Below are 27,050 nucleotides of genomic sequence, written 5' to 3'. Positions count from 1 at the left end.
CCTTTAAAAGGTTTTTAGTCATTTATTCCAATTGTTTGATTGGTTATGGCTACAATCATGCACCCACTTCCGGGAGCGGGTCCCATGGAATGGAATGGGACTTACTTCTAAGTAGACCTATATAGAATTACAGTGTGACTATTGCAGCCCCATTAAGTAGGCAGTATGGGCTGTGTCATACAAAAGGAAAACAATCATGTAGATGTGGGGATAAAGGTACGTGGGTTTGCAGTTTGCTTCTCTCAGCACAGGGTTTGGCCACCTTTTGGGATCCGTGCGTTGGTGGTGGGGGTTGCCTACTCCTTCGTATCTCCATAATAAAAGTGCAAAGGCAGAGTCGTGTACTCGGGGGCAGAAGGAAGGGATTGTTTCAGAGCATCGAGAAACTGTTTTAAATCCCAGCCTAGTAAGTGCTGAGTTGCTCAGTGGAACATAACATTGAGTCCCCTTTCCCTTGCTGTACTGATGCTGAAAATGGAAATAGTCCCGTTCCAAATAAAGGCCCTCTAATGAGCATTAGCCATAACAGACCATTTTCCATCTCTAGTTCGCTTTCTCCCCCAGATGATGTGGCTGGAGATATTCTTGTCCCAATAAGCCTGCTGTGTCCTCTTTCTTGAGCTCCTGCCAGTGCCAGCTCTGGGTTTTGGAGAGCCCTCCAGCAGGGTGTCTTCAGTGGGCCTTGTGGCGAGCTGGTCTTCCCACCATGGTGGCCGGCAGCTGCTGCTATTCACATGTTCTTGCCCATGCCTGCTGGACGGGTTTCTCAGCACCCGCACCCCCCCCCCATGCCTTGGCCAAAGCAGGTGAGCAAATGGGAGAAGAGGCAGCTCCATGGAGCTCGGGAAACAAGCCTCTGCAAGGGGCTGGGACCACGACAAATGCCCAGTCATACTTACCCTTGATGTCAGCCTGGCTCTTGCCTTCCCAAAGCAGATATCCTCTAGATAAGTTGGAGTGCAGCTCCCATCATCCCCAGATGGGATGGCCATGGGTTCTGCTGCCTGGAAGGGAGAGTGCCAGGCCTGGGGAAGTCTGAACCAGGCCATCCAGGTGAAAAAGTGGCGACCTGGTCCATGGGGTATGAGATGCAGGTGTTGAACTTTGCCCCAAGCATGCGACACGAGACCCCTCTGTAAGTCCCTCAAAGGCTGTCCCAAAGAGGAAGGTCAAGATCGCTTCTTGCTGATGCCGGAGCACAGGGCATGGAGTAATCAGTTTGTGACAACCCAGGTTCAGGCTGGGCATCGGGAAAAGCTTCCTCACAGTCAGAGCAATACAGCAGTGGAACAAGCTGCCTGGAGGGGTGGGGGGCTCTCCCACACTGGAGACATTCAAAAAGAAACTGGAGAGCTATCTGAGTGGGATGGTGTAACGTGGAGACCTGCAACAGCAGGGGGTTGGACTGGATGGCCTTCATGGCCCCTTCCAACTCTACTATTCAACAATTTTATAATTCTGTGATATCCCTCTATAAATCCCTCAAAGGCTGTCACAAAGAGGAAGGTCAAGATAGCTTCTTGCTGATGCCGGAGCGCAGGACATGGAGTAATCAGTTCGTGACAATCCAGATTCAGGCTGAGCATCAGGAAAAGCTTCCTCGTTGTCAGAGCAATACGGCAGTGGAACCAGCTGCCTGGAGGGGTGGGGGGCTCTCCCACACCAGAGACATTCAGAAAGGAACTGGACAGCCACCTGAGTGGGATGGTGTGACTTGGTGTCCTGCAACAGCAGGGGGGTGGACCCGATGGCTTTCATGGCCCCTTCCAACTCTACTATTCAACAATTTTATAATTCTATGATATCCCTCTATAAGTACCTCAAAGGCTGTCACAAAGAGGAAGGTCAAGATCTCTTCTCTCTGACACCAGAGTGTAGCACACGGAATAATCAGGTCAAGTTGCGACAACCCAGATTCAGGCTGGGCATCAGGAAGAGCTTCCTCTCTGTCAGAGCAATAGGACAGTGGAACCAGCTGCCTGGAGGGGTGGGGGGCTCTCCCACACTAGAGGCATTCAAGACGAAACTGGACAGCCACCTGAGTGGGATGGTGTGACTCGGTGTCCTGCAACAGCAGGGGGTTGGACTAGATGGCCTTCATGGCCCCTTCCAACTCTACCATTCTATGATTCTATCTATGATTCTATGATTCTCAGCACAGATTTCACATTGGGAGGCTCCAGCTTTTCATGTCTGCTCATGGGATGTTGCTGCAGTCCTCCCTCTCTTGATATTGTACATGCTTAAGCTTGGCATATCCCATGATGAAAAGCGCCGTTCTCACCCAGTTCTCCCACACACTGCATGTTGCAACCGGCATGTGCAACGCATTGCTGGACATCAGACAGGTTGCTCGCTCAGGAAAGCACAGTGGGAGGGTGGGAAATACTGGGTTTTTCTCTCTCAAAACACGCTGCAGGGCATTCCGTGCAGTGGTCCAGTGCTGTCGCCTACGGGGAATAAAACAACCACACAATGCACTTCAGTGTTGTTCAATTAACATGAATGCACCAAAGCCCAAACAACTGCTTACGGGGGCAACGTTAATGCGATGCTCAAGTTTCTTGGAGCAGCAGCAGTAGGGACTTGAAGGGTTTCCACTGGGCTGCAAGACAAGGGAGCCAAAATAGAATCATTTCTCTGAGGCCAAGGCATACACTCTGATCCCCAGAAAAATGGAATGTAGAAAAGCAACATGCAGGCAAGTAAGTTTCTGACCCTCATGATCAGAGTTAGGCTTGAAGGGGTGCAAGCAATGCCTGGTAGAACCGCGGAAAGCTATTTCCACTGGGTGAGGCTTCACCTCCTGCCCCCTCCCCAGGTCTAGTGGCGCAAACAAGTGTTGCAAAATAGTAAGACACTGTGTTTTCCCAACTCGGCAAAATTAGAGGTGCTGTGCAAATGAATGTACTCCGTGATGCCTCACGCAGATAACAGGATGTTATATTATGGGATCTGGGGGTTCTCTTAGGAAAGGATTTCCCTTATTTCTGCTAGGGCCACAAGGATGGTGGCCGGTTTGCAGGGGATGCCGTATGAGGCAAGACTGAGGGAACTGGGTCTCTTCAGCCTGGGGAAGAGGAGACTCAGAGGGGATCTGTTGGCGACATACAGGTACATGAGGGGATGTCACATGGAGGTGGGGAGAGACCTCCCCTGCAGAGGAAGGCAGGACACGCTCCAACAGAGCCAAGCTCAGGGAGCCAAGGTTCCATCTGGATGCCAGGAAGCACTTCCTGACAGTCAGGACCCCGAGGGTGTGGAATGGGCTTCCATGGGAGGTGGCTGAGGCCCCATCGGTGCGGGTGTTCTAGGATAGGCTGGACGTCCACATGGTGGGCATGTCGTGAGCGGAGCCGGCTGGTGCCGGAGGTCAGACTAGATGGCCCGGGAGACCCCTTCTGACTCGCTCTGTTTCTATGTTTCTTATTTTAAAAAGATGCTGTCCTATTTATGTGCTCTATGCTCCACGGGAAGTTTGGTGGATTTGAGTCCCAAAGAGGAGCACAACCTTGTGCCATTTGATCTTTCAGACCAAAGGAACAGCAAAGCAAGATGCCTGTGCTGCAGTTGCGAAGTAAATAGGGTGCGTCTGAGATTCTCGCAGCTCCGCCACAGGTTACAGAGCATCCGTAAGTCCCACTTTCCCTTCGAGTCCAATAAATGGGACTGCAGGCCTGCATTTCAGAGCCCTCCCAGGCAGCGGAACGTAACCCAAGTTAGTAAGCATGTTCGGTTATCCACCCATGTGCAAGACCTGAATCATGATCAACATTCATGGATGGCACCATGGACAAACTCTTCTCTGCATGAAAGATGCTTTTTTGAACAGTACTTGTTCCTCTTCCACAATACTAAGCACTGAGAGCATACGAGAAGGTCAGTTGATTAATCGCTTTGGTTGATTAATTGATGCACATAAATTTTAATCAGAGGGGTTGCAAAATACTTTACTTTGGTGTGTTCTTGTGCTAGGAAGTGGAAGAGAGGGAAAGTGTTAAAGATGATCTTTCTTTCCTCCACTGTGTGGATGCCTTGCACTTCTTAAACTGGGAGCCATGATGCAGTCCACTTAATTCCACTGGGAGTACCTGTGCTTCAGTCTCTCCAAGTGAGCTCAATGGTGCTTAATTTTGGCTGGCTCACTCCCTTGAGTTGTCTTTTGTTTCAAACAGCATCTGCAGCAAGATCTGAAATATCAAGGTCTTCTTAAAATGCAAATACGTGTCAAAATCGATCCGTTTAAAAGGTGGATAATATTTGGAGGAAACTCAGATGTCAGCAAAAAGGCCTAGGTGGCAGAGGAGATACAAGCAGAAATAATTCCGTTCAGGTAGAAAAACCTCCCTGAGGTGAAATAAGAACTCTTGAAGGTAATATGGAAGTTTCAGAGAAGGACTTTTATCCAGGCTCGGCCGAGTCTGCAGCTAGACACAATTGCTACTCACTCAGGCCAAGCACTCTATAAGAGAATTTCAGATATTGAAAGAGCGTGGTGCCTTTGGCTTCTCTTTGCATCTGAGAGACGCAGACCTTTGGCAAAAGTGTCATGCTGACTGTATGTGGAGAACCGACCCGTCTTCCCAATTTTCCACGCGATGGGATCTAACTGCCGTTCAGACATACGGATGCTTTTCAGTCAACACCGTGCCTTTTAACTGGCAAAACCAGTGTGATGGGCACGATAAAATCTCTACTGAAAAAGAAAACCTAACATCAGAGTGGCAATCAAAATGTACCAGACTAAGAAAGCAGCAGTCCAGCTATAATAATCAGAAGCAGAAGCGTGGCTGGAATGAGTTTCTTGCTGGTAGCCTGACTCTGGGCCATTTAGGACACTGAACGTTAAAAGCAGCAACTTGTTCTGATGTGTAGGACTAACAAGGTCCCCATTAAATGACCAGACGTTGCATGGCAACAGGACCATCAAGGTGGCCAGTGGATGAGCAGTCCTTACTTAGAATCCTTGAAAATAGAGTTGGAAAGGGCCAAGAAGGTCATAAGGACTAGCCCCCTGCTCAATGCAAGACTCAAAGTATCTGCCTCAGATGACTGTCCAGTTGCATCTTGAAGGCCTCCAGGCTGGGAGCAACAGCAGCTCCCCCAGGTCATGGGTCCATTGTCGCTTACTCTTCCTGATGTTCAGCCAGAATCTGGCTTCTTGTAACCTGAGCCCATTATTCTGTGTCCTGCACTCTGGGACGATCAAGAACAGGTTCTGGTCTTCCTTGATGTGACAACCTTTCAAGAACTTGAACATTCCAATCATAGCTCCTTTTCTCAAGGTTAAACCTGCCCAGTTCTTTCAGTCTCTCCTCAGGGAGATTTCTTTCCCTTTTTTTCTGACTCCTGGGGAATGGCATGGGAGGTGGTTGAGGCCCCAACAGTGAGAGTGTTCAAGGATAGGCTGGCCATGCACATGGTGGACATGTCATGAGTGGAGCTGGCTGGAGCCAGGGGTCAGACTAGGTGGCCCAGGAGGCCCCTTCTGACTCACTCCGTCTCTTTGTTTCTTGCTTGCCTCTGAACCTCTTCCAGTCTGTCTGCATCTTCCTCAACTCTGGTGCTCAGAACTGGACGCAGGACTCCAGATGAGCCTAACCAGTGCTGAGAAACGGGGAGCTAGTCCTTCACATGGCTTGAAAGTGATATTTCTAGGCATGCAGCCCAAAACAGCATTTGCCTTTTTTGCATTCACATCACTTCGCTTACACGTTCACGCCTGACCCCGTGCTTCCGTGGCCACTTTCCTCTCCCGGCCACTGGAGCATGCGAATGAAACTGAGAAAAATGTGGCGGTGGGGGCAATGACGGTCAGAACGGTTTGCAAGGCTCCCCACCAGCACCAGCACCACCCCAAGGTGGCAATTCTCCAGTTTCTAGGGGAAAGAGGGCTTTTGGAGCTTTCACTCAGGGGGAAAGTGGCACGTCCCAAACACAGGTCTTCCCATCCTTCTCGGCTTTGAACAGTGATGGCAGAAAGTTTTGGGGATTGTTTTAAGTGTGCTCAGGAGAGGGAGGATTTTTAAGGCTCCTGGAAATGCTTTCGGAAAGCACCCCGCTGTGACATCACGGCCCTACCAGAGCTCTGTCTTCTTTGTCCTTCGTCTCAAGCCCCCAAACCTCTCAGATAAGTCTCCGGCCTCCTTCCACCCCACTGCCCTTGCCGCTGCCCCTTTGCAGCTCGCTGGATCCCGCTTGGTGGGCAAATAGAGCGTTCTGCAGCGGCAGGAGAAGCCTGGCCGTCCAAGGTGATCAGCCCCAGCTCCCGCAAGCAGCAGGTGCGCTGGACAGGTGATCTCCCCAGGGCAGAACGACGGCAGATGGCCTGACCTAGTCAACCGTTCATTTCAGCCATCCCGGCCTGGAACGCCACATGATGAGCATGGAGAAAAGGCAAGCTGCTGGGAAACCGTGTCTTTATGACCTGCGAAGGGGAGCCCATTTATACATGGCCCAGGAGCAAGTAGTGGGGAAGGGGATCGTTCCTCCCTTGCCCAACTGGGGCAGCCACTTTGTCGAGGAAAAGGACAGGCACGGGGCTTAATTATGCCATGCGTGACGCTCATCTCTTTGGAATAAAGAGCTGCTGCCATTCAGGGCCAAAATGCACATTATTTTAAAGCCGTTTTTAAGGGATTTATTTATTTATTTATTCATTTATATTTAGAAGGCTTCTATGCTGCCCCATTTGCCAAAGCCTCGGGGCGGCTCACAACAATAAATAAATAATAGCAATATAAAAACAATATAATTGGAGACGTCCTGGCCAAAGATGTAAAATAAATAAATAATATTAGCAATTAAAATAACGCTTAAATAGAAAGGTTTTTGCCTGGTGCCGAAAAACAAATGATGATGGCGCCAGACGGACCTCTCTGGGGAGCGCATTCCATAGGTGGGGCGCCACTGCCAAGAAAGCCCTCCTCCGGGTACTCACCCTCCTAATATCCTTCACGGAGGGTTCCCGGAGAAGGGCCTCTCCCGCAGATCTCAAGGGGCGGCTGGGCATATACGGACGTAAGCGCTCCTTCAGGTAACCAGGACCCAAGCCGTTTAGGGCTTTATAGGTCATAACCAACACCTTGAATTGGGCCCGGACTTCAATGGGAAGCCAGTGAAGCTGTCGGAGGACTGGAGTCATCTGAACATAACGCCCCGTCCCCCTCAGCAGCCTGGCAGCTCTATTTTGAACCAATTGAAGTATCCGGACCGTCTTCAAGGGTAGCCCCACGTAGAGTGCATTACAGAAGTCAAGGCGGGAAGTCACCAGCGCGTGTGTCACCATCGCCAGGCAGTCGTACTCCAGGTAGGGGCGCAGCTGATGGATCAGCCGAAGCTGAAGGAAAGCGCTCCTCGCCACCGCTGTCAACTGAGCTTCCAGGGAAAGCTCTGGGTCGAGGAGCACTCCCAAGCTGCGGACCTTGTCCCTAAGAGGGAGTGCAACCCCATTCAGGACTAGGTTCAATTCACCCTCTCCGAAGCCCGATCCACCAACCAACAGGACCTCCGTCTTGTCTGGATTGAGCTTCAGTTTATTGGCCCTCATCCAGCCCATTACCTTGGCCAGGCACCGGTTCAGTACAGCCACTGCCTCACCTGGATTGGTGGAAAACAAGAGGTAGAGCTGGGTATCGTCAGCGTACTGATGACTCTGCAGCCCACACCTCCTGATGACCTCTCCCAGCGGTTTCATGTAGATGTTGAACAGCAAAGGGGACAAAATGGACCCCTGTGGAACTCCATGGCATAACTGCCATGGCGCAGAGCCATAGTCCCCCAGCACCACCTTCTGGAATTGGCCATTGAGATAGGAGCGGAACCACTGCAAAGCAGTGCCTCTGACCCCCAGTCCCGCTAGCCTATCCAGAAGGATACCATGGTCGATGGTATCAAAAGCCGCTGAAAGGTTCAGGAGGACCAACAGGGACACACTCCCCCTGTCTCTCTCCCTGCACAGGTCATCATACAGGGTGACCAAGGCAGATTCAGTACCAAACCCGGGTCTGAAGCCGGACTGAAATGGGTCCAGATAATCAGCTTCATCCAAGAGAGCTTGGAGTTGTCCCGCCACCACCCACTCCAACACCTTGCCCAAAAATGGGATGTTGGCCACTGGTCTATAATTGGTGGCCATCTCTGGGTCCAGGGAAGCCTTCTTCAGGACTGGTCGGACTACCACCTCCTTTAAAGGGGCAGGTACCCAGCCATCCCTCAGAGAAGCGTTAACCACTTCCAAGATCCAGGTCCCTGTCCCGTACTTGGCGTTGTTTATTAGCCAAGATGGGCAAGGGTCCAATAGGCAAGTGGTGGGACGTACTCATCCAAGCACCTTTTCCACATCATCAGGCCGCAGTAACTGAAACTCATCCATCAATTTTGGACCAGACGGCGACATTGGTATCTCCCCAGAAGCCTCTGAGTCGCTAGTGGAGTCCAGCTCGTGACGAATCTGAGCAATTTTCTCCCTGAAATGCTTGGCAAAGTCGTCTCAGCGGGCTTTCGAGGGTGTACCGGATCTTTCTTAGGGCCAGTATGAATGAGCCCTTGTACAACCCGAAAAAGCTCCTCCGGACGGAAGCGTTTTTCCCAGGTAAACTCTAAAGTTGGTGCCGGAATTGGGATTGAGGTCTTCATAGTGGGGCAGGGAGTGCTTTTAAGATCTGAATTAGAGTTTCTGTACCTACTCTAAAGTAATATATATTTAGAGATGAGACACAGAAAGAGAAAGCTGTTGTTTTTAGATAATTGCATTTGAGATAATGTCTAATTTGACTCTGAGCTTGTGTACTAAAGTAACTAAAAAGCCGAACAATGAATTAGAAAGTCACTTGTTCGAATCTTGTTTCTGCTGCATACCAGGAGCGTATGAGGTGATCTCTTTCTTAGTTTCAGTTTCCGCAGCCTCTTCCAGTAATACTGGACCATGGTAATACTGACCTACCTTGTAGGGTTGTTGTGAGAATAGCAACTAGATAATTCTTGCAAACTGCTTAGAACACTTCAAAGCACTATATCAGTGTTTATACTATTAACGTTAAAATTTCTCTGAGAATCTCTAGAATGGATTTCCCTCCACACCAAGTTAATACTCCCTGGACTGGGGAGAAGGGGACTGGACAAAACGCATTGGCAAAGAGAGGATCCTTGGGTCTCTGGATGTGACACATGTTGTTTCTAGAGTCAGCCATCCCAGAATACTCACCAGATCCAAACCTCCTAAGCTTCAGCAACACCGTCCTGCCTCATCAAACCCATTCATAGGGTCTTATCTAGTATTTAACAGGCAACGTCCCTGTAACCCCATCATGCACGGCTTTGCTACATGAAACTTTTTGCATGAGCTCGTCATTCCCTGCACGTGGTTGTTTAGGGTTTGTTTAAGTAACAAGGCATCCCTGTTTAAGTAACAATGCATCCCTCCACTTTCTATTCTCTATTTAACCAGCAGTTTGGGTGGGTTGCTTTTGTTTTGTTTTGTTTTGTTTTGTTTTGTTTTGTTTTGTTTGCTCATTTTTTCAGGGAAAAGGCTGCATTTCATTGTGAAAGTCAATGGATGTGTGATTTTTTCCGTGGATCTTTGTGCTATTCCACTACAGCACGGGTGCCAACTAGAGGGGAAGGGAAGGGAAGGGAAGGTTCCTCCATAGTGTTTGGATCTCCATTCTGCAGTGAAACCAAAAATAGATGCACCAGATTAACAAGCCTTGTGTAAGAGGACGCAGAGATGGCTTTAAAAGGGGCACAAAGATTGTCTGGGCTCCTGTCACAAATATTGTCCTTGCATTCAGCAAACTTTCCCAACTGAGGACACAAGTAACATGCTACAGTCACACGCATGTTGCCAACTGTTATGGCTGAACAATGAATCAAAGCCCACCTGCCCGTCTTACAAACTCTAATCATCACAGCTCTGCAGCTGTCCTCTTGCAAGCCGTATCTTGCTCGTTTGCTTGGCAAAGGAGCTGCAGTCTTGCAAAAGCTCTACGTTTTTTCTCAGGTCAGCAACTCGAGTTCAGCAACACGGGTTCTCAGTCCGTGGCTGAGGTCTTGCTCCACTCTGACCCAGCACGTCAGGGGACAATGCAAGCTTTCTTGGAATGAGGGCTGAGGTCTTGCGAAAAATGTTTCCCGTGTCCCAGCGAGCTGCACTCCTTCCAAGGTCTGTGCAAAGGCTCATAAATGTGTCCAGGGATTTGCTTCAGAGAAGGTAAATCTTGTCGATGTCTGTCAGCCCAAAGGAATAGATAAAGCCAGATCACTTGAGAATCCTGCCCCAAGCTGGCCTCCCACAGCTGCAGAATGGACTCTGGCATAAGCTTTCGTGGGCCGCGGCCCACTTCACTGGATGCACCAGCTTGATTTTGAACAGCAGGGATATTTCGACCTGGTACTGAATCCGGGATCTGCAAGAGAAGGGGCCTTCGCAGAGGGAAGGCGCTCCACCTCTGGAAGGACCTGCTTTAGCAAGTGGTCCTCTCCCACACCCTACGCACCACAGCTTTCCCCATTCGGCAGAATCGGCTGATTCGCTGTTTGCGTTCACAAGGGGTCTGCAGAGGTCCACTTCCACAGTGGGGCTGACCCAGCTTAAATCCAGATCAAACCCCTGGAGTCGACGCTTCCGGCCGCTCTGTGCATCCGAGGAAGTGGGCCCTGGACCGAGACAGCTTGCCTGTGATCCATGTCCCTGACTTTAAGGCTGATGCCGGAAGCCTTTTGCAGCCCGAGGGCCAAATTCTTTTTGGCAGAGATGCAAGGGGCCATATTGCAGCCCCAAGAGAAGCCAGATCCAGAGGGAAAGGGGTCAAGAATTTCACCACCCCTCATGCAAAAAATCCCCCCACCAGTGTGGCTTAAAGCTTTTCCTGCCAGTAATTAAGCCGTGGAAGAAATATTACAACCTTTTTAAAGTGTGTGTGTGTGGGGGGGGGGGTTGGAACAGCAGCTGGGATGCCACCGAAACATGGTGGGCAAGGGGAAGCGGTGTGGGCGGGGGAGGTGAGAACCTCCTGGGAGGGCCACACCGGGGGCCCCAGGCAGCCGCGGTGGCCCTTGGGCCAGAGGGTCTCCACTGCTGTTCCAAGGTGCCCCTAGGCTGCCGCCCGTCCCTCCAGCCAAGAGACAGGCCCCCGGCCGACGCCAGCCGCAGCCTGTCCCGGGATCACCCTCCCTCATTTGGGCATAACCTCAGGCACAGCCTGTGTCTTTTGGGTCCTTTCCCATCTCCGTGGACTGCAGCACGCACCGGAGAGCCGGCCAGGAGTGAGCTGGCAGCAGGGGCTGCACACGGGGTCACTGGGAGAGGTATCTCGAGGCAGAGACGCAGCTTCGCCGTCTCCGGCCCCAGCAGGGAACACGGCGTTCCTTCCTTCCCAGGGCCTCGGCCGGGATGCCATCAGCCTGAGCAATCGCTGCTGTCAGAAACAGTTCCTTCCAAAGAGGCCACTTAAGAGTCCCAAAGGCTACCCGGACCAGGCTTTTGCACAACAACTGGGGTGCCAGAGAGGCACTGAGCACTGGAGTCGAGCCAGGGTGTTTGGCGTGATGGGATGGAGGAGTCCAGAGCATTTGGATTAGGGGCAGACAAACTCGGCCATGTGCGCCATCGTTGCAGTGAGTGATTGTTCCAGTGTTTTGTGATCTGGCGCTCCTCTCTCCGAAAGTCTGAACTAAGGACAGGGAAAGGAGAGCAGCGTGGTGGTTTTGCTAGCACGGCAGCTGTGCGCCCCGCTCTTGCTTCAGTTTAATGGCCATCTCTTCCCTGCCAAAGAATCCTTGGAATTGTCGTCCGAGGGCAACGCTGTTTTGGCCTTTGGGACACCCCTCGCAGCCTCGAACAGAACCCAAATTCCTGGCATTCCTTGGGGAAAGACGACTCTACGCAGTGGAAGTGTGTCGTGCAGAAATGCCAGGGCTGGGGGGACTCGGGACAGGGAGCGGCTCTCCCCCGAGGATCAGGCCCCCTTCCCTCGGCTCCCCCCGTCCCATCACTCGTTCACTTCTTGGACTTGTGCCGTATTTTCTCTCATCAAAAGGCTGAAATGCCTCTCCGTGCTGGTGGTAAATTAACATGTGCTGGGTTTGGAGGTTTGCTTGGTTGGTTTTGGGTTTGCTGTTGCATTTCTAGCCCTGCCCCTTTGGTCTTGCACCCTTCGCCTTCCGTTTCACCCACCAGTGGAAAACACCCCCCAAGAGCCATTGCTTGCTCGCCGTGAACTACAGACTGTTGCCGGGTTGTGAGTGGTGGGTTGTTCACGCTGCCTTGTTTTCTTGGCCGGGCTCAGGAGAGCCCGTGTTGCAGCTGCGACCCACCGTTCAATCACACCCCACACAGAATCCCTTGACTATGAAGCTGCCTTGTGAGAGCAAAACCGGTGGTCCATCTCGCTGGTCCAGGACCCCAGAGAAGAATCTTTCCCAGCCCTGCCTGGCAATGCCAGAGATGGAAGATGGGGGCTTCAGTTCTCCAGGTATTCTTCCCCCTAGAATTGACACCATACACACACACACACACACACACACACACTCACTCACTCACTCACTCACTCACTCATTGTCTGGCCGGCTCTTTCTCCACTTGGGGTGGCCAAGTGTGCCAGACGAGATAACCAGTATGGTGAGAATGTCAGACTGGGACTCAGAAGCTACGGGTTCTGGTCCCCACAAGGACATGAACCGGGCTGGATGGCTTTGGGCCAGTCACTGACTCACAGCCTAACCTAACTTACAGGGTTCTTGTAAGAATAAAGAGAAGGCAGCCCATGTAAGCCCCCTCAGGGGTGGTGGTGGTTGTTTTTTGCAAGGGGAAGAAAGACGAGGACATTAATAATAAAAATAGATCAGATGCATTGCAAGCAGAACACAAATAGCTGAGAATGAGCAAGCAGCCTCCAGAAGGAGACAAAGGGGAGCGGAGATGGACAAGCCAAAACTTCCTAGAGAAAGTTGCTGGTTGTACACAGGAGTGTAAATCCATCTCCTGGAAGTCCGGAGACAAAGCCCACCCTGTCCTCCCTCTGGCAGGAGGCAGTGAGAGGCCAAGGGAGCAAACCAGGCCCCATTCAGCGTGTCCTGGGTTTACCCCTCCCATTCTCCTCTTCTCAAGCCAGAACAGAGCCAGTCCTCTGCAACCGCAATTGCTCCGGCCCTGTCAGAAGCAGGCAGCATGGGGCTCGCCCAGCAGAAACATCCAGGGAATCCAGTGGACCCCTGTGTCGCTCACGGGACGCTGCCGTCAGGACTTTATGGGAAATTATGTGCATTTTTTCACATAGGACCGGTTGGGGAAAGGCTGGGACTTGGCCGGTCACCCGCGCTCCTTTTGGCAAGCCACCCCGGCAGAGCTTGCAGAGGAACCGATCGGGAGCCTGGTGAGCCAGCGGCCCAAGATGCCCAGGAGGACCGGCCTGCCCTCCTCGTCTCCCCTTTGGGGGGCTTCCATTCTCCCTTCCTGCTGGATGTGCAAGGATGACGGCCCTCCAGGCGTCGCTCTGCTTCGACTGAAGTCATTTCACCCTCTCTCACCAGCGCAGCTTCTCGCAGCCCGAAACTATAATAACACCATGCATGCGAACGCAGCGATGCCCTCCATTAAGCCGGCAGGAGAGAGAAATGGGGACATAAAAAGATCTAAAATGCCTGAGGGTCACCCCAAGACTTTTATTTTATTCTTTATTTGATTTATTAAAAGCTCTTCTATCCTGTCCCCTACAAGCGTCTCGGGGTGGCGACTTTTCAAATTGTGCTTGGAAATAAACTGGGACCCAGGAGCCTGGGACCCTTGAGCCCTGTTTCAACAGGGTGGTGTCGTGGGTAGAGTCTTGCCCTGGTCCTTGGGAGATCTAGGTTCAAGTCTCCATTCCTTTCTGAAGCTCACTGGGCAACTTTGGACCAATCGTGGACTCTTATCCTAACCTACCTCGCAGGGTTGCTGTGAGGCTAAAGGGAAAAAATGGGAGGAGCTTGTTCCTTACCAGTGGGGGGGAAGATGGAATATGAGATCTTATAATCATCCACTTAATGTTCCCAGCAGAATCCATAGGGGAGAGAAAGAGGAATCAGAGGTCATAAACTTCGGCTAGAGTGGACATTTGAATTAATTCAGCACAGCATGGACCTTCCCCAAAGCAGCCCTTGGAATTTGAGGGTTTTAAAAATAAGGAAAAACCTCTGTTAAGAGATTCCCAACCCCCATCTTCCACACACGGATGCTCTTGCATAGCTGCCAACATTAAGAAATTGAAACTAGAACACTTTAAAAGTCTCCCCTCGGACTTCCAGGACCTTGGAACCTTTTCCAGTTCTTCTCATCCATGATGAAGACTGTGCTTCAAAAGATTTTTAAGGACACGTATTGGAGGACGGGGACTCAGATTTAATCAATCTTACCTTATGTAGATGAAGAAAGGGGCCCCCATTCTCCCCTCTTATTTATTTTTATTTATTTATTTATTTATTTATATCCTGCCTTTTTCCTACAAAGGGCTCAAGGCAGCTTACATCATTCTCCTCCTCCATCTTATCCCCACAACAACAACCCTGTGAGGTAGGTTGGGCTGAGAGTCTGTGACTGGCCCAAGGTCACCCAGTTGGCTCCATGGCTGAGCGGGGACTTGAACCCGGATCGCCTGAGTCCCAGTCCCATGCTCTTCACCACTACACCACACTGGCTTCTTGGGCAAGGTAGTCTCTTCCTTAGTTTCAGCAGGTTTCCTTTGGAAAATTTCTCTAATTTTTCTAAATTTGGAAAATCTTCTCTAATGTTTCTGTAGCACCTATATAGAACCAGCCTTCCCCAGCCTGACACCTCCAGACATTTTGGACTTCAGCTCCTATCCAGCCCCTGATCAGGAGTGCCTGGATTGCAGTCCGAAATATCTGGGGGGCGCCTGGTTGGGGAAACTGAGTTGTAAACTCCTTGGCTACAGAGACCGTTCTGTGTTTCCTAGCGATCTAAGGCTAGGATGGTGTGGTATAAATAAGGATGGAATGAATGGGAGTTCAGCTGAGAATTCCAAGTATTCTCGTCCTTCCGAGCAGGACAGTCCGCGGCCAGGTCGGCTTTGCATGATCACAGGCTTGTAGCCCGCTGGGCTTTGTTTCCAAGTTCACATTCCTGGAAAAGGGAGGGAGGGAGAACTTGGAAGCAGGAAGAACAAACAAACAAGAGAGGCTTGGGACAGAGGAGGCCATCCATCGCCGAGTCTTCTGCAAGTCTCTCGGCAAATGGCTTCAGCATCTGCTGTTTCTGCCTCTTGCCCCCTGGGCGTGAACCCCCCAACCCTGCCTCGCCCCACCCCTGCAATTTCCCAGGGTCATGTCTTACTCTTTCACAGGAAGTGCATCCCTGGAGAAGAGGAAAGAAAAACTCTCTCAAATCAAAGTGAGGCTTTGGTTTGGACCGGCAGGATACAAATTCGGAGAGCTGGGTTAGGATGGAGCAGCCGGGGAGACAGGGTCTCCCCATTGCATGGCATGGCCCACCCTGGTTTCCTCTGGAGGCGATGGCCACGTTGTCTAAGGCACCAGGATGGAGAAGGCTGACCATTACCCCTCTGGACTCTTCACAGCCCCTCACGTACATAATTCTCACAACAACCCGATAAGGTAGATCGGTCTTGTTATCAGATTTGTTGGGCGTCTTGCCAAAGACCCCTCATAGAGATCGTGGCAGAGCAGAAATTCAGGTCCAGGGCCCAGTCTCTGAGTGGCTCCACCACAGCCTCTTTTCCTGCCTGCTCTGTCTCCTGGACTGAAAATGTTGGGCATTTGGACTCCTTCATCAGGTCTGGACGGGCTGCGTCCTGAGGTGGGCGGAAGGGACAAAGGCAGACCCAAAGCCTTTGACCAGCTGGATTCTGGCTTCCTCCACTCCGCTAGAGGTCGGCAGGAAGCGATGCTGCGCTCAGTCACACGCCCCACTTCAAGCAAGGGAGGCAGACAAGACGAGGCGTGTGTCCCGTCCCGTCACGTCTTCTGTTACGTTTCTGCACCACTCAATAGTCGAAGTCCTCTGGGTGCTTTACAGAGATTAAGAAGCTTGTACATGCAATATTATGTGTATCATAAAAGCCATCTTCGTCTGAATAGACGGCACAGGCACCCACAGCTGGTCTGGGGCTGGACTGGGACTCGGGTCCTCGGGATCCCAGTCCCCCACTCCCCGGCACCACTGGCCATAAACTCACAGTGTGTCTTTGGGCCAGTCACTGATTGCCAGCCTAACCTACCTTGCAAGGTCGCTGTGATCACGTAAGCTGACTTAGGTGCTTTGCAAGTGGAAAAATAAGCAGGACAGAAATGTAATAAATACAGGAAATAGCTATCTAAGCAACCAGAAATAAGGAATCGTGGGACGCTGGAGCTGGAAGGGACCGGAGGGCCATCGCGTCTAGCCCCCTTCTCAGTGCAGGCTCTGAACTGAAGCATCGCCCTCAGACGGCTGTGCAGGGAGCCTGTCGCCTCCCTGGCCCCTGCGTTCCACCGCCGTCCCGTCCTAACCAGTCACGGAGTTTTTCCTTGTTCCATTTGTTTTCGTCGTCGTTTGTTGCATGTGTTGATACCAAGGCGATAGGTAAAAAAATAGAATGTAATCATGTTTTTACAAGCCAGCCATAAAAAGTCAAAATAGAAGGATCAGCCGAAGCAGCGACACCATGACCCAAAAGGGGAGGCATTGATCTTGGGATGCCTGAAGTGCAGTGGGAGGGCCAGAGTCCAGGAGGTCCCACCGGAAACACCTCCATGGGCATTACCAAGGCCCATTTATCCACGCGCATCATGAGGCTGTGTGAAGCCTCATCTTTCCAAAGGTTTTTTTTCCTTCTTTTTTTTTTTTTTTTTTTTGGAACTGCTCTGGATTATTTTTGCCCAGAAGACGCTGGATTGTTTTGCCCAGAAGATACCAGAATCATCAAGACAGATCCAAGCATTTACTCACTAGCCAACTCTGCCTTGACAAAGCTTTTAACACTTGAAAGGGTGTCTCTTCTCTTTCCCCACCCGCTTTTATGTTTCACAACAGCCCTGTGAAGCAGACCGGCTGACCAGCAAGCTTCATGGCAGAGTAGGGACTTGAACCCAGACCTTCCTGTTTGAAGTCCAGCATCCTGGCCATGCCACCACATGGCCTTGTCCTTCGGTTCTTTCCTCCCTGTCTTTCTGTCTCTTCCCTGCCCGAAATCTGGTTCTGGAAAGTGGAGCTGGAATCAGAGAAGTGGCATCTGGGGAGGTCATTCCAAGCCCCATGTTTTGGACTCTCTCATGCCACTCCCTAGAAGTGGGCATTGGAAGCCTCCAGAGTGTGGAACCCACCAACCACCCTAAGCAAAGGGTCCGTGTGCACCAATCCCTCCCTAGGGAGGCTTGAAACTCAACATTAAGAAGACTAAGATCATGGCATCCGGTCCTCTCACTTCCTGGCAAATAGATGGGGAGAAATGGAGGTAGTGACAGATTTTATTTTCCTGGGCTCCAAGATCACCGCAGACGGGGACTGCCGTCAAGAAATTAAAAGACGCTTGCTCCTGGAGAGGAAAGCGATGGCAAATCTAGACAGCATACTAAAAAGCAGAGACATCACCCTGCCAACAAAAGTGCATATAGTTAAGGCTATGGTTTTCCCAGTTGCAATGTATGGCTGTGAAAGCTGGACCATAAGGAAGGCTGAGCACCGAAGGATTGAGGCCTTTGAATTGTGGTGCTGGAGGAGACTCCTGCGAGTCCCTTGGACCACAAGGCAATCAAACCGGCCAGTCCTAGAGGAGATCAACCCTGACTGCTCTTTAGAAGGCCAGATCCTGAAGATGAAGCTCAAATACTTTGGCCACCTAATGAGAAGGAAGGACTCCCTGGAGAAGAGCCTAATGCTGGGAACAATGGATGGCAAAAGAAGGAGGGGGCGGCAGAGGATGAGGTGGCTGGATGGAGTCATGGAAGCAGTTGGCTTGAGCTTAAGTGGACTCCAGGGGATGGTGGAGGACAGGAAGGCCTGGAGGAATGTTGTCCATGGGGTCACGATGGGTCGGACATGACTTCGCGACTAACAGCAACAACGGGAGGTTGACAGTAGAGAATCCAAGATGTCATAGAATCCTAGAAGAGCAGAGTTGGAAGGGTCCATGAAGGCCATTGAGTCCACCCCCTGCTATTGCAGGACACCACGTTACACCACCCCACTCAGAGGGCTGTCCACGTTCTTGAATGCCTCCAGTGTGGGAGAGCCACCAACCCTCCAGGCAGCTGGTTCTACTGCCATATTGCTCTGACAGTGAGGAAGCTTTTGCTAATGTCAATTCAAGGCAATGGGAAGGCTAGCACAGGCCTGGACAGTCCCCTTCTTGAACTAAATGCCTACCTTAAATTATCCCCCTGACTCTTTTCCAAAATTCAGGGCTCCATGATAGAGACTGGGCCAATCCACACAAGATCCCACCCCTCCCCTAGCGATTAAGCCTAGGTTGTCATTGAACCATGCGCTGTTGCTGAAACATGGGTTATTGTGTCAACTCAACCCAGCAAAGACAACAAGCCATGGTGAACAACCCACCATTCACAGCCCTGGAACAACCAAGAGGTTCCCTTTGTAGGCTGTTCATGGTTGACAAGCCACGGCTTGTTGGTGCAGCTGGGTTCGGATAGTATGATAGCCCCCATTTCAACAACAACCCATGGTTGGGCAGCATGCCCCATGTTTTCTGAACCAGCCAACGTTTCTTGGCACATCAATGAGGGAAAGAAGCCTTGAAAAGGAAAACCACTGCATTATGGGAGGATGTGAGAGCAGACATCCGGCACACATTGCCTGCTCTAAATACTGAGGCGTCCCAAGGGTGATTTACGCCCAGGTGGAAGCTTGTTTCCATTTTCCTGGCATGGATTATCCTGTGTGTAACTAGATCAACGCTCTTGGCTGTTGAGTGTCAGAGAGCATGTGGAACAGACAGCATCTTAGCACAATCTTAACAAGTAGAGAGTTCAATAGATTTCCCTCCAAAGCTTTCCCTTGGGAAATATTGCTGAATATTCTCCAGTCTGTTGAAATTTTAGCCACACAGCGTCTAATATGGGCCTTCCATCCCTTGTAACCCATGATATTCGATACCAAACTGCTGCTATTTGGCAAGACTTGAGCATCGGATGTGATGGTGCTTCCTACTTGATTACATTCAACATGCAATGGGAGTTAAAGCAACAGAAATACAGTGGGATTTTGCGCTGCCAGGTTTGTGATGGATGGCTTACAGCTGAAATAGACAGCAGTCTTCTGAAAGGAGGAAGGGAAGCCAGTGCACCTAAAGCAGCCAAGCTTTTGTATTCGGCATCTGAGTTCCCATTTAAAATGGCACTTGGAATATTTGGGTGGAAAGACCCCAGCTGACCAGGATGACAGAGTCCTTTGGGTAGTCCTTAGATTGTGCAAATGCAGTTCTTTCCTACTTGCCTCCTCTAAAACAATTTCTAACAGAAGAATTCTGGAAAAATCAGGGTAGGCAGAAATATGGAAGAGGAGAAAAGTATGAGGGCATAGTAATAAACTTGCCATTTTCTTTCCTGCCTGTGTCTTGGCTAAGAGAGAAGAAAGCTACTACAGTTCAGAACAAGAGGGGCCCCTTGCATGCTGGAGTGGGGTGGGAGCCCCCAAAATTTGGATTGAGCCCCCAGGTCAGCAGCTCCTGCTCCTCCTGGCAAATACCTCTCAGCCCATGCAGCGACTTTATATATCCGATCAAGCAGTTCAACTCATCCCGCTTAGAGGATAATAAATATCCCTGGCCATGTCCCATTGATAGACATTTTAATCCACGGAAGGACTTAATGGCTCTCTTAGGCCCATGTAGGGCAGGGGCCAATTTCTCCCTTGGTACAAATTCATTTACTGCAGAGGGGCTGCTTTCAGAACGGATGTAGCCCCGAGGATGAACGGAGCCAAGAATAGCAGCTCACATGGCTGGCCCAGCATCGCGTTCAGTAGCGGGCAAGTAATTCATCAATGAGCAGCCGGATTCGCGGGCGACAAAGCAAACACACAGAGACACAGGCACACAACCCCGTTCTTTGCCTGAGCGGGGAGGCGAGGGTTGAATAAATCTCCATTTGGTTGTGTAACAGGACATTTAGCAGATCACTGAGAAGTAGCATCTTCATAAATACTCCCGGAGCAGTGGTGCAGCGGGGAGGGATGTCCTTGCCCGACGCAGGTACCGTGCTTTGCTCTTGGTATACGTGCAACAGAAGCTCTGGGAACAATGGCACCGGTGGGGTAGGACTTCAGGGCAGATGCCCGGGACCCTTTGCAGAGGAACAAGCAGGAGGTCTGAAATCACAACAGGGCTGGCTTCCTACGCGTCAGTGGAAGCAAGCTGATCCTCGTGACCCTCTAAAGAGGTTAGGGAGGAGGCCGAGTTCAAGGGCTGGCATTATGGGAAGACATGGTCAGGCACAAATTTATTTATTTATGTATTATTTTATTTTGGTACCTCCCAACAGCCAAGGCTCCCTGGGCAGCTAACAAAAGTTAAAATTTAGCCAACATTGAAAGGACAGGAACATTCATTCAGCTAAAAGAGTAAAACCATAATAGCATTGACAATCGCTGTGATTCAGCACGGAATGGAGAATAAAATGGGATGTATAAAAAGAAGGTTGCAGAGCTGAACTATTAAAGCGCTGCGGAAATAAAAACAGGCTCCACCTGGTGCCAAAAAGAACACAAAGCAGGCAGCAGGTGCGATTCTTTGAGGAGCTCGCTCCACAGACAGGGTGCCACAACCAAAAAGACCTCTTCCTTTGGAAGGGGCCCCTGGAGAAGAACACTCAAATATCTAGAACTGTCCGGGGCTTTGAATGTCCATCCTGGCATTGCTGTGCCACCTGTCGACCAAGCAAGCAGAGCCTGGCATGGCACAGGTAGGGCTGGAAGAGACCCTGAAACCCTCTTCCCCCAGATGGAGAGAACCAGCAGTGGGGCCAGGGGCAAGCTCGACTTGGCTTCTCCCTTCCTGCCCGCATGCTGATCCTGGAATGCTGGCCCGCAGGGAGGTATCTCACCTGGACGGCTGGTCCACACAAGGAGGTATCTCACCTTGAGGCTGGCTGGCAGTGGCCCTGCCGGCTTTCAGGGTCTCTTCCAGCCCTCCCTGTATTGAGCAGAGGGTCTTTGGCATGCAAAACTGCCATCCAGTGGCTCCATGACAGCCCGGAGGAATCAAGGGTGGGTAAACTCACTCCAGGAACAGAACGTCACATGCCCACCAAGGAATCCGTTGGGATGCCCACAAGGTCTTCTGCCAAGCCTGTAGCCTCCACCAGAGTGGAAACACACCCCCTGAGGTTGGCTGGGTCAAAGGCAGGCGTAACAGGGCTTCTGCCAAGGGACCACACCCCAGCAGGGGCCCCCTGAGAAGGACCTCCTGGAGTTGTGCCTCCTCTTCACCCTTGCAGCTGGTTCTTTGCCCGTCTCTCGCTCTGGCTCAGACAACCGTCGCAGGGAAAAGGAAAGAGATGCCACGGCCCACTCACTCGCAATTGACTTTTTCTACCATCAAGCAAATGGCAGCAAAGAGATAAAAGAGGAGGTGGAGCAAGGGCAGCTGGTGGCCAGGTAGCGAGAAGACCCACTCCTTGAGGGTGGGTCTTGCCCCAGAGCTGGCACTGCTGGGACTGATGGGAAGTGCAGTCTGACTTATCGTTGGGGCACAAGGCTGGCGGAGGTCCTGTAGCCAGGACACAACACCCTCTGCACCATTGCGGGTGTCCTCGTGTGCCTGGCTTCCGTCGCACAGACCATGGGGGGAAGGAGCCAGATTCCCCTTGAGGGTCCGGCAATCCCGGAGAGGCCAAGAGGCTTACCCGGGAATCCCTTTGAAAGTGCGGCTCGTAAATCACAGGCCCCCGTTGATGTGGGTACCGGAAACCATGATGCTCGTTTCTATTACCAGACTTCGGAAGCTGCTGGATCGGCCGGCAAATGATGTTTGTGTGTGCTTTCATTCTTGCATTCAGGATGTGCAGGTTTTCCTGTCCGCGGTGCCAAACGCTCCCCCCCTGCAAGCTGTTTTGACACTGGCCTTTAGCGCCAGTGCCTGGAAGCGCATGTTATTTACCCATAATACGAATTAACACCACAGTCACGCAGTGTCATGATTCATCTAAAATTAAAAGACACTGAGTCTGAGTCAGAAAGTTATTCTTAGAGTTCCCTGGGCGCTAGCCCAGCAAGCTCAGGGTGGTCCACGTGTCCCTCTGCTGGCAGGAGTGAGGAACTGCAGCCACTCCAGGCAGAGAAATCCAGGATTAAAGGGGAATTAAACTTTGCAGAGGAAGGCATTCCCAGTGAGGCAGGAACATCACAAACCTCACAATTGGTACATCGCAAACAACAGGTTTGTCCCTGGGATTTCAATTTCCTGTGCAGGAAGGTCTGGGAGGACAACGGAAGTCAGGCTGGGAGCTTCCTGGGTTATTTTTACAGACAAATCTCTTCCTAATACCTCAGTTAAGCCTGGGCCAAAAGCACTTACATGGATGCCACTCTAGAAATACTCGGAGGCAGCCTCCTCCAGCCAGATGCCACCAGATGTGTTGGCACTTTGGCCACATGGGAATCACCCCCTAAAGGAGGAGACGCATCGCCAAAATGAAAAAGAGGAAAAAGAAGGCATCTGTTTGCTTTAAATGTGCATGTGCTAGTGTGTGTGTGTGTGTGTGTGTGTGTGTGTGTGTGTGTGTGTGTGTGTGTTTAGAAAAGCAGAAATACCATGTATCGGAAGATGCTGCCGAAATGGTGTCTAGGTGACCCGGGTGTCCATCTGTTCCGTCCGCTGCTTAGGTGCTCACTCTTGACGGATATTAGTCCTTGGACAGCCCTTCAAATGGAAGATGCCTTCAAAGGTAAAGCACTCCTCTGTAAAAGAGGACTGCATCCTCCAGCCAGCGAGGCTGGAAGTTGCAGTCCGGCGCATTCAACGGGCCGCGGGTGGGGAAGGTGCCAGTTTCAACCTATGAAGTCCGACACAGCTTGAGACCACAGTACCTGATGGAGCACCTCTCCAGCCACAACCTGCCCAGACGCTTTGACCAAGCTCTGGGGCCTGCCTCCAGTTGCCACCTCCAGGAGAGGTTCAGCTGTTGAGGTTCACGAGAGAAGCCCTTTTCAGTGCTGGCGCCCTAGTTATGGAATGAGCTCCCCACTAAGGCCTGCCCGGTGCCACTGTTCCTGAAGCTTTGTGAGGTGCACAAACACTTGTCCAGTTAATTCATATAGGCTGGTGTAACTTGTTATAAGTGCATTAATTTGCTTTTAATTGGTGTATGATGAACTTATTATTACATTGTTAATGTTGATTGCATTTTAGATTGTGTTTTAGGTGTTGTTTTAAACTGCCCAGAGAGCTCCAGCTATTGGGTGATGTAGAAACTGATAAAAAATCCAGTTTCCCAGACGTCTGGGAGAAGCCCAGGTGTGCCCTTAGGCTGCCCTGGCGAGCACCAGTTCCTAGAGGCCGCCCAGCCGCATCCTGCATCCTGAGATGGCACTCTCCGTCCTGAGATAGGGAAGGATCCACCTCTAGAGAAAGAAGGAGATTCAAGTGAGGACCTTCTGACATGGAAGGAGCCGTGCAGGGGGCTTCTCTGCACAACACGTTCATGATATGCACATGATTCCTCCCACACCTTCGCCCATGGTTGCTTTACATGCTGTACTCCTTCTCCAGGTCTTCCCTCATGGTTTTTTAGTGGGGCGAGGAAAACCGAGCATTGTCTGAAAATGAGGGAATGAACCTCAATGAGAATCGTGTGTGTTTTTGCAGTTCCACTATACCACACTGCCACCTTGTGGTTGTGCATTGAGACCTCTAGAAAGGCAAAAAAAGAAAGGTGGGCATAAAAATATGGGTAAAGGAGCTGATTTACTCCTGTGAAGAATCTGGAAGCAGAAGCCTTAGTGAAGTGGTGGATTAAAAGCTTCATGGAGAGAAACCTGAGGCCTCCCCATCAGGGAGTACTGGGAGAGACCAAAGGCAGAAGACACAGAACCAAAAATGTCTCAAATATCAGTACATTGTGACTTAATGCTCTTACTAATGGTAGCTAACCCTTAGCAGAGACAGTTCTACCTTTTAGAACAGGAAGAGAGTTGTACAAAATACGGGGATCCACCAAACAATTGGCAGTCAGGAAAGGGGACGTGGCCCTCTGGAGAGCCACGGGCAACCAGATTTGGTCTGCAAGACCAAGATCCAAGAGTCCTTCCATGCAATGGACTGCGCTGGAGTGGACCTGAGGGTCCAGGCTGGGCTATCAAGCAACGCTCCCCAATTCCACGTGGTCTTCAGCCTTTCCCGAGAAACAGTCAGTCAGCATTCCATGGCTTCTGAGCAGGTTCAGTCCAGATTTCATGGGAGTCCAGTTTCCATGATCGTTTCCCTAAAGCAATTGATGCGCGCCCATAAAACTCGGAGTTCCCTCCACCTCTACCTTGCGCATAAGTGGTGCTTCCTGGAGGACTGGCACTCACCTCCACCACCTTCCCGGGCGTCACTCCCAGAGGGAATGATGGGCCAGCAGGCCTTTCTTCTGCTCATGTGTCCTTTTGCACCTTCCTTTCAGGATCCTTCTTTCCTTCCGTGAAGCCCGAGGGAATGTCCTTCAAGATCATCTTCTGGCTGGGGTACTTCAACAGTTGCGTGAACCCCATCATTTACCCTTGCTCCAGCAAGGAGTTCAAGAGAGCCTTCATCCGGCTCCTGAAATGCCAGTGCCGCCGGCGGAGAAGGCCCATCTGGAGAGTGTACGATAACCACTGGCGGGGAGCCTCCATGAATGGCTCCGGCCAAGACTCCGACCGGGAGCCCCGGTCCCGGGTGTCCACCCTCAATGGCTCCTTCATATTGAACTCGGGCAGCTTGGAAAGGCCCGGCAGGAGCAGAACGCTGAACTTCAAGCGGTGGAGAATGTTCTCCCCTTTCCAAAAACCGACAACGCAGTTCAAGGAGAAAATGAACAGCCTCTCCAACAAGATCCGGGCGGGCTCCTTGAAAGGAGGGGCGGCCGCCTCGTACAAGACAGAAGTGGAATCGGTCTCCATAGGAATCCCGAATGAATTCATGGAGTGTATTGACTATCACACGTATGACGATTTAACGGATTCTGAGTCCTGTGGGCTTAAAGAAACAGATATTTAATGCTAACAGGGAGAGCCACCCCCACGACCCTTGGGGGGAGGGGCTTCCGTTTTGTTCTGTTGTGTTTTGTTCCTGTTTTATACACAGCTGGCTGTCCAGGGTGTGTGCAGCCCGTGTGTGAGATGGGTAGACTGAGGAAAGAAGCCATCTTCACTCCACGGTGGAGCACAGGCCTCGCCCACGGGCGGCCCTGTTCAGTCCACAGCATCTCCGGTCGCAGATGGGCTTCTGGTCGAGGAGCCAGGCTGGGCACGCACCTTCTTGGCTGACGGCCCTGGAGAGTCCATGGCTCCATGGCTTCCTGGATGGAGCAAGTGGTGATCTTCATTGGGGTGCTCTCCTTGCAGCATCTCCTCCATCCTAGACAGGTGGACAGCAAAGAAAAACCCCACTGGCTGTGTGGGGCAAGAGTCCAGTAGGAGTTCCAGGGTGTGTTCATGAGGCCTAGAAGAGATGTTGGCAAGGGTTTACTAAGGAGCACCAAAATAGATCTGTTTCTGCGATGGGTAAGGGTATGCCGTGGTACAGAGGACCAAACTTATCACATGGCCTGCGCCAGAACTATCTGACACTGAAAAAAGTCCAAGGAAGGGGTAACAGGATCCAAAATAAAGGATGCAAGTTCATACTCGTAGACAGAACAGTGCATTGCATAAACTCACCCAACAGCAAAGCTTTATTCTGAGCTCCGTTCTTTGCAGAATTCTGGCTTGTATGGGTGCCCTCCAGATATAGCAACATGGAAACAAAGCACATCAGAGGGGGTCTCCCAGGCCATCTAGTCTGACCCCCAGGTGTAGCAAGCTGTCTGATGGGAGCTGAAGTCCCAGAGGGCTGGAAGGCACTAGGGATGGGAAAGATACAATAGGACACCCTGATTTCGCTCGTGTTTTGAGGAAACACATAGGCAAGAAGGCCGGTCTTTCTGGAATGGCATCAGAGTTTCCTGAGCTTTTAAGATGCTCTCGACAGAAGCCTCCACTTTCTACTTCTAACTTAGTCCGGCGTGACAGAATCCCCACATGCTTCCATGCTGAATAAAGGAAAAAACACACACTGGCACAACTTGGTAAGGTTTCCAGTTTGAACCAGCCTCTAACTGGGTTCACACATTTGAAAACTATATTGGGTTAAAATTCGTGCCGGATTGGAGCAGTGCTTTCCAGTGCCACCGTCTTGTACCAGCCTAGTGTCCCCTCCAGTTAGCTGACTGGGAAGACTGAGGCCCTCCCTCCCTCCCTCCCTCTCTCTTTCTTCCTTCCTTCCTTCCTACCTTATCTCTTTCTCTCTCTCTCTCTCTCTCTCTCTCTCTCTCTCTCTCTCTCTCTCTCTTTCTTTCTAGGGTGGCAGGCACATTGCAAAGAGAAGCACTGGCTAAGCTCGCAACTGCCTGCCATAGTCCTTTTCTCAGAATGCTTCTGGGCTGCCATGACAAAGAGGGCCCCAGAAGCATTCTGGGAAAATTAATATGGCAGGCGGGTAAAGCCTTTGTCAGTGTTTGGCTTCACACCAGCCAGGGACCCTAGTTAAAATAAATAAATAAGAGAGTGCGGGGACAAGCTGGTTACTGGGGTCCATCCCAGAGTTACCTCTCTAGGACCTGCAGGCCCTGGCATTTGCCCTATTATTCTGGATGCTGTCGCCACACATGTGTTGTGAGCCGCCCCGAGGCTTTGTTGCGATGGGGGCAGCATAAAAATGTTTTAAATAAATAAATAAATAAATGTGGCATTCTAAAAAGGCAAACACAGGTGGGAAGGAAGGAAGTAAGGAAGGAAAGACAGAAGAAAGGAAACAGCAAGGAGAGAGAGACCCAAGGAAAGGTTAGGACTGCTTCTGTTCTCTTTCTTCCTTGCTGTCAAA

At 51.1% G+C, this 27,050-nt stretch overlaps 1 protein-coding gene across 1 annotated transcript in view; it reads left to right on the top strand.

Annotated features, from left to right (window-relative positions):
• Positions 1-26,397, top strand: part of ADRA1D (adrenoceptor alpha 1D) — a 49,202-nt gene extending 22,805 nt beyond the window's left edge. The window contains exon 2 of the mRNA XM_044429236.1: positions 24,613-26,397. Within this exon, the coding sequence (XP_044285171.1) occupies positions 24,613-25,187 (575 nt within the window). The 3' untranslated portion in view covers positions 25,188-26,397. The remainder of the gene's footprint in view (positions 1-24,612) is intronic.
• Positions 26,398-27,050: the final 653 nt, after the last annotated feature.

This window comes from Varanus komodoensis, unplaced genomic scaffold (assembly GCF_004798865.1).
Source record: "Varanus komodoensis strain SLA01 unplaced genomic scaffold, ASM479886v1 scaffold2, whole genome shotgun sequence".
Taxonomy (NCBI): domain Eukaryota; kingdom Metazoa; phylum Chordata; class Lepidosauria; order Squamata; family Varanidae; genus Varanus; species Varanus komodoensis.
This window is presented reverse-complemented; position numbering and strand designations above follow the sequence as displayed.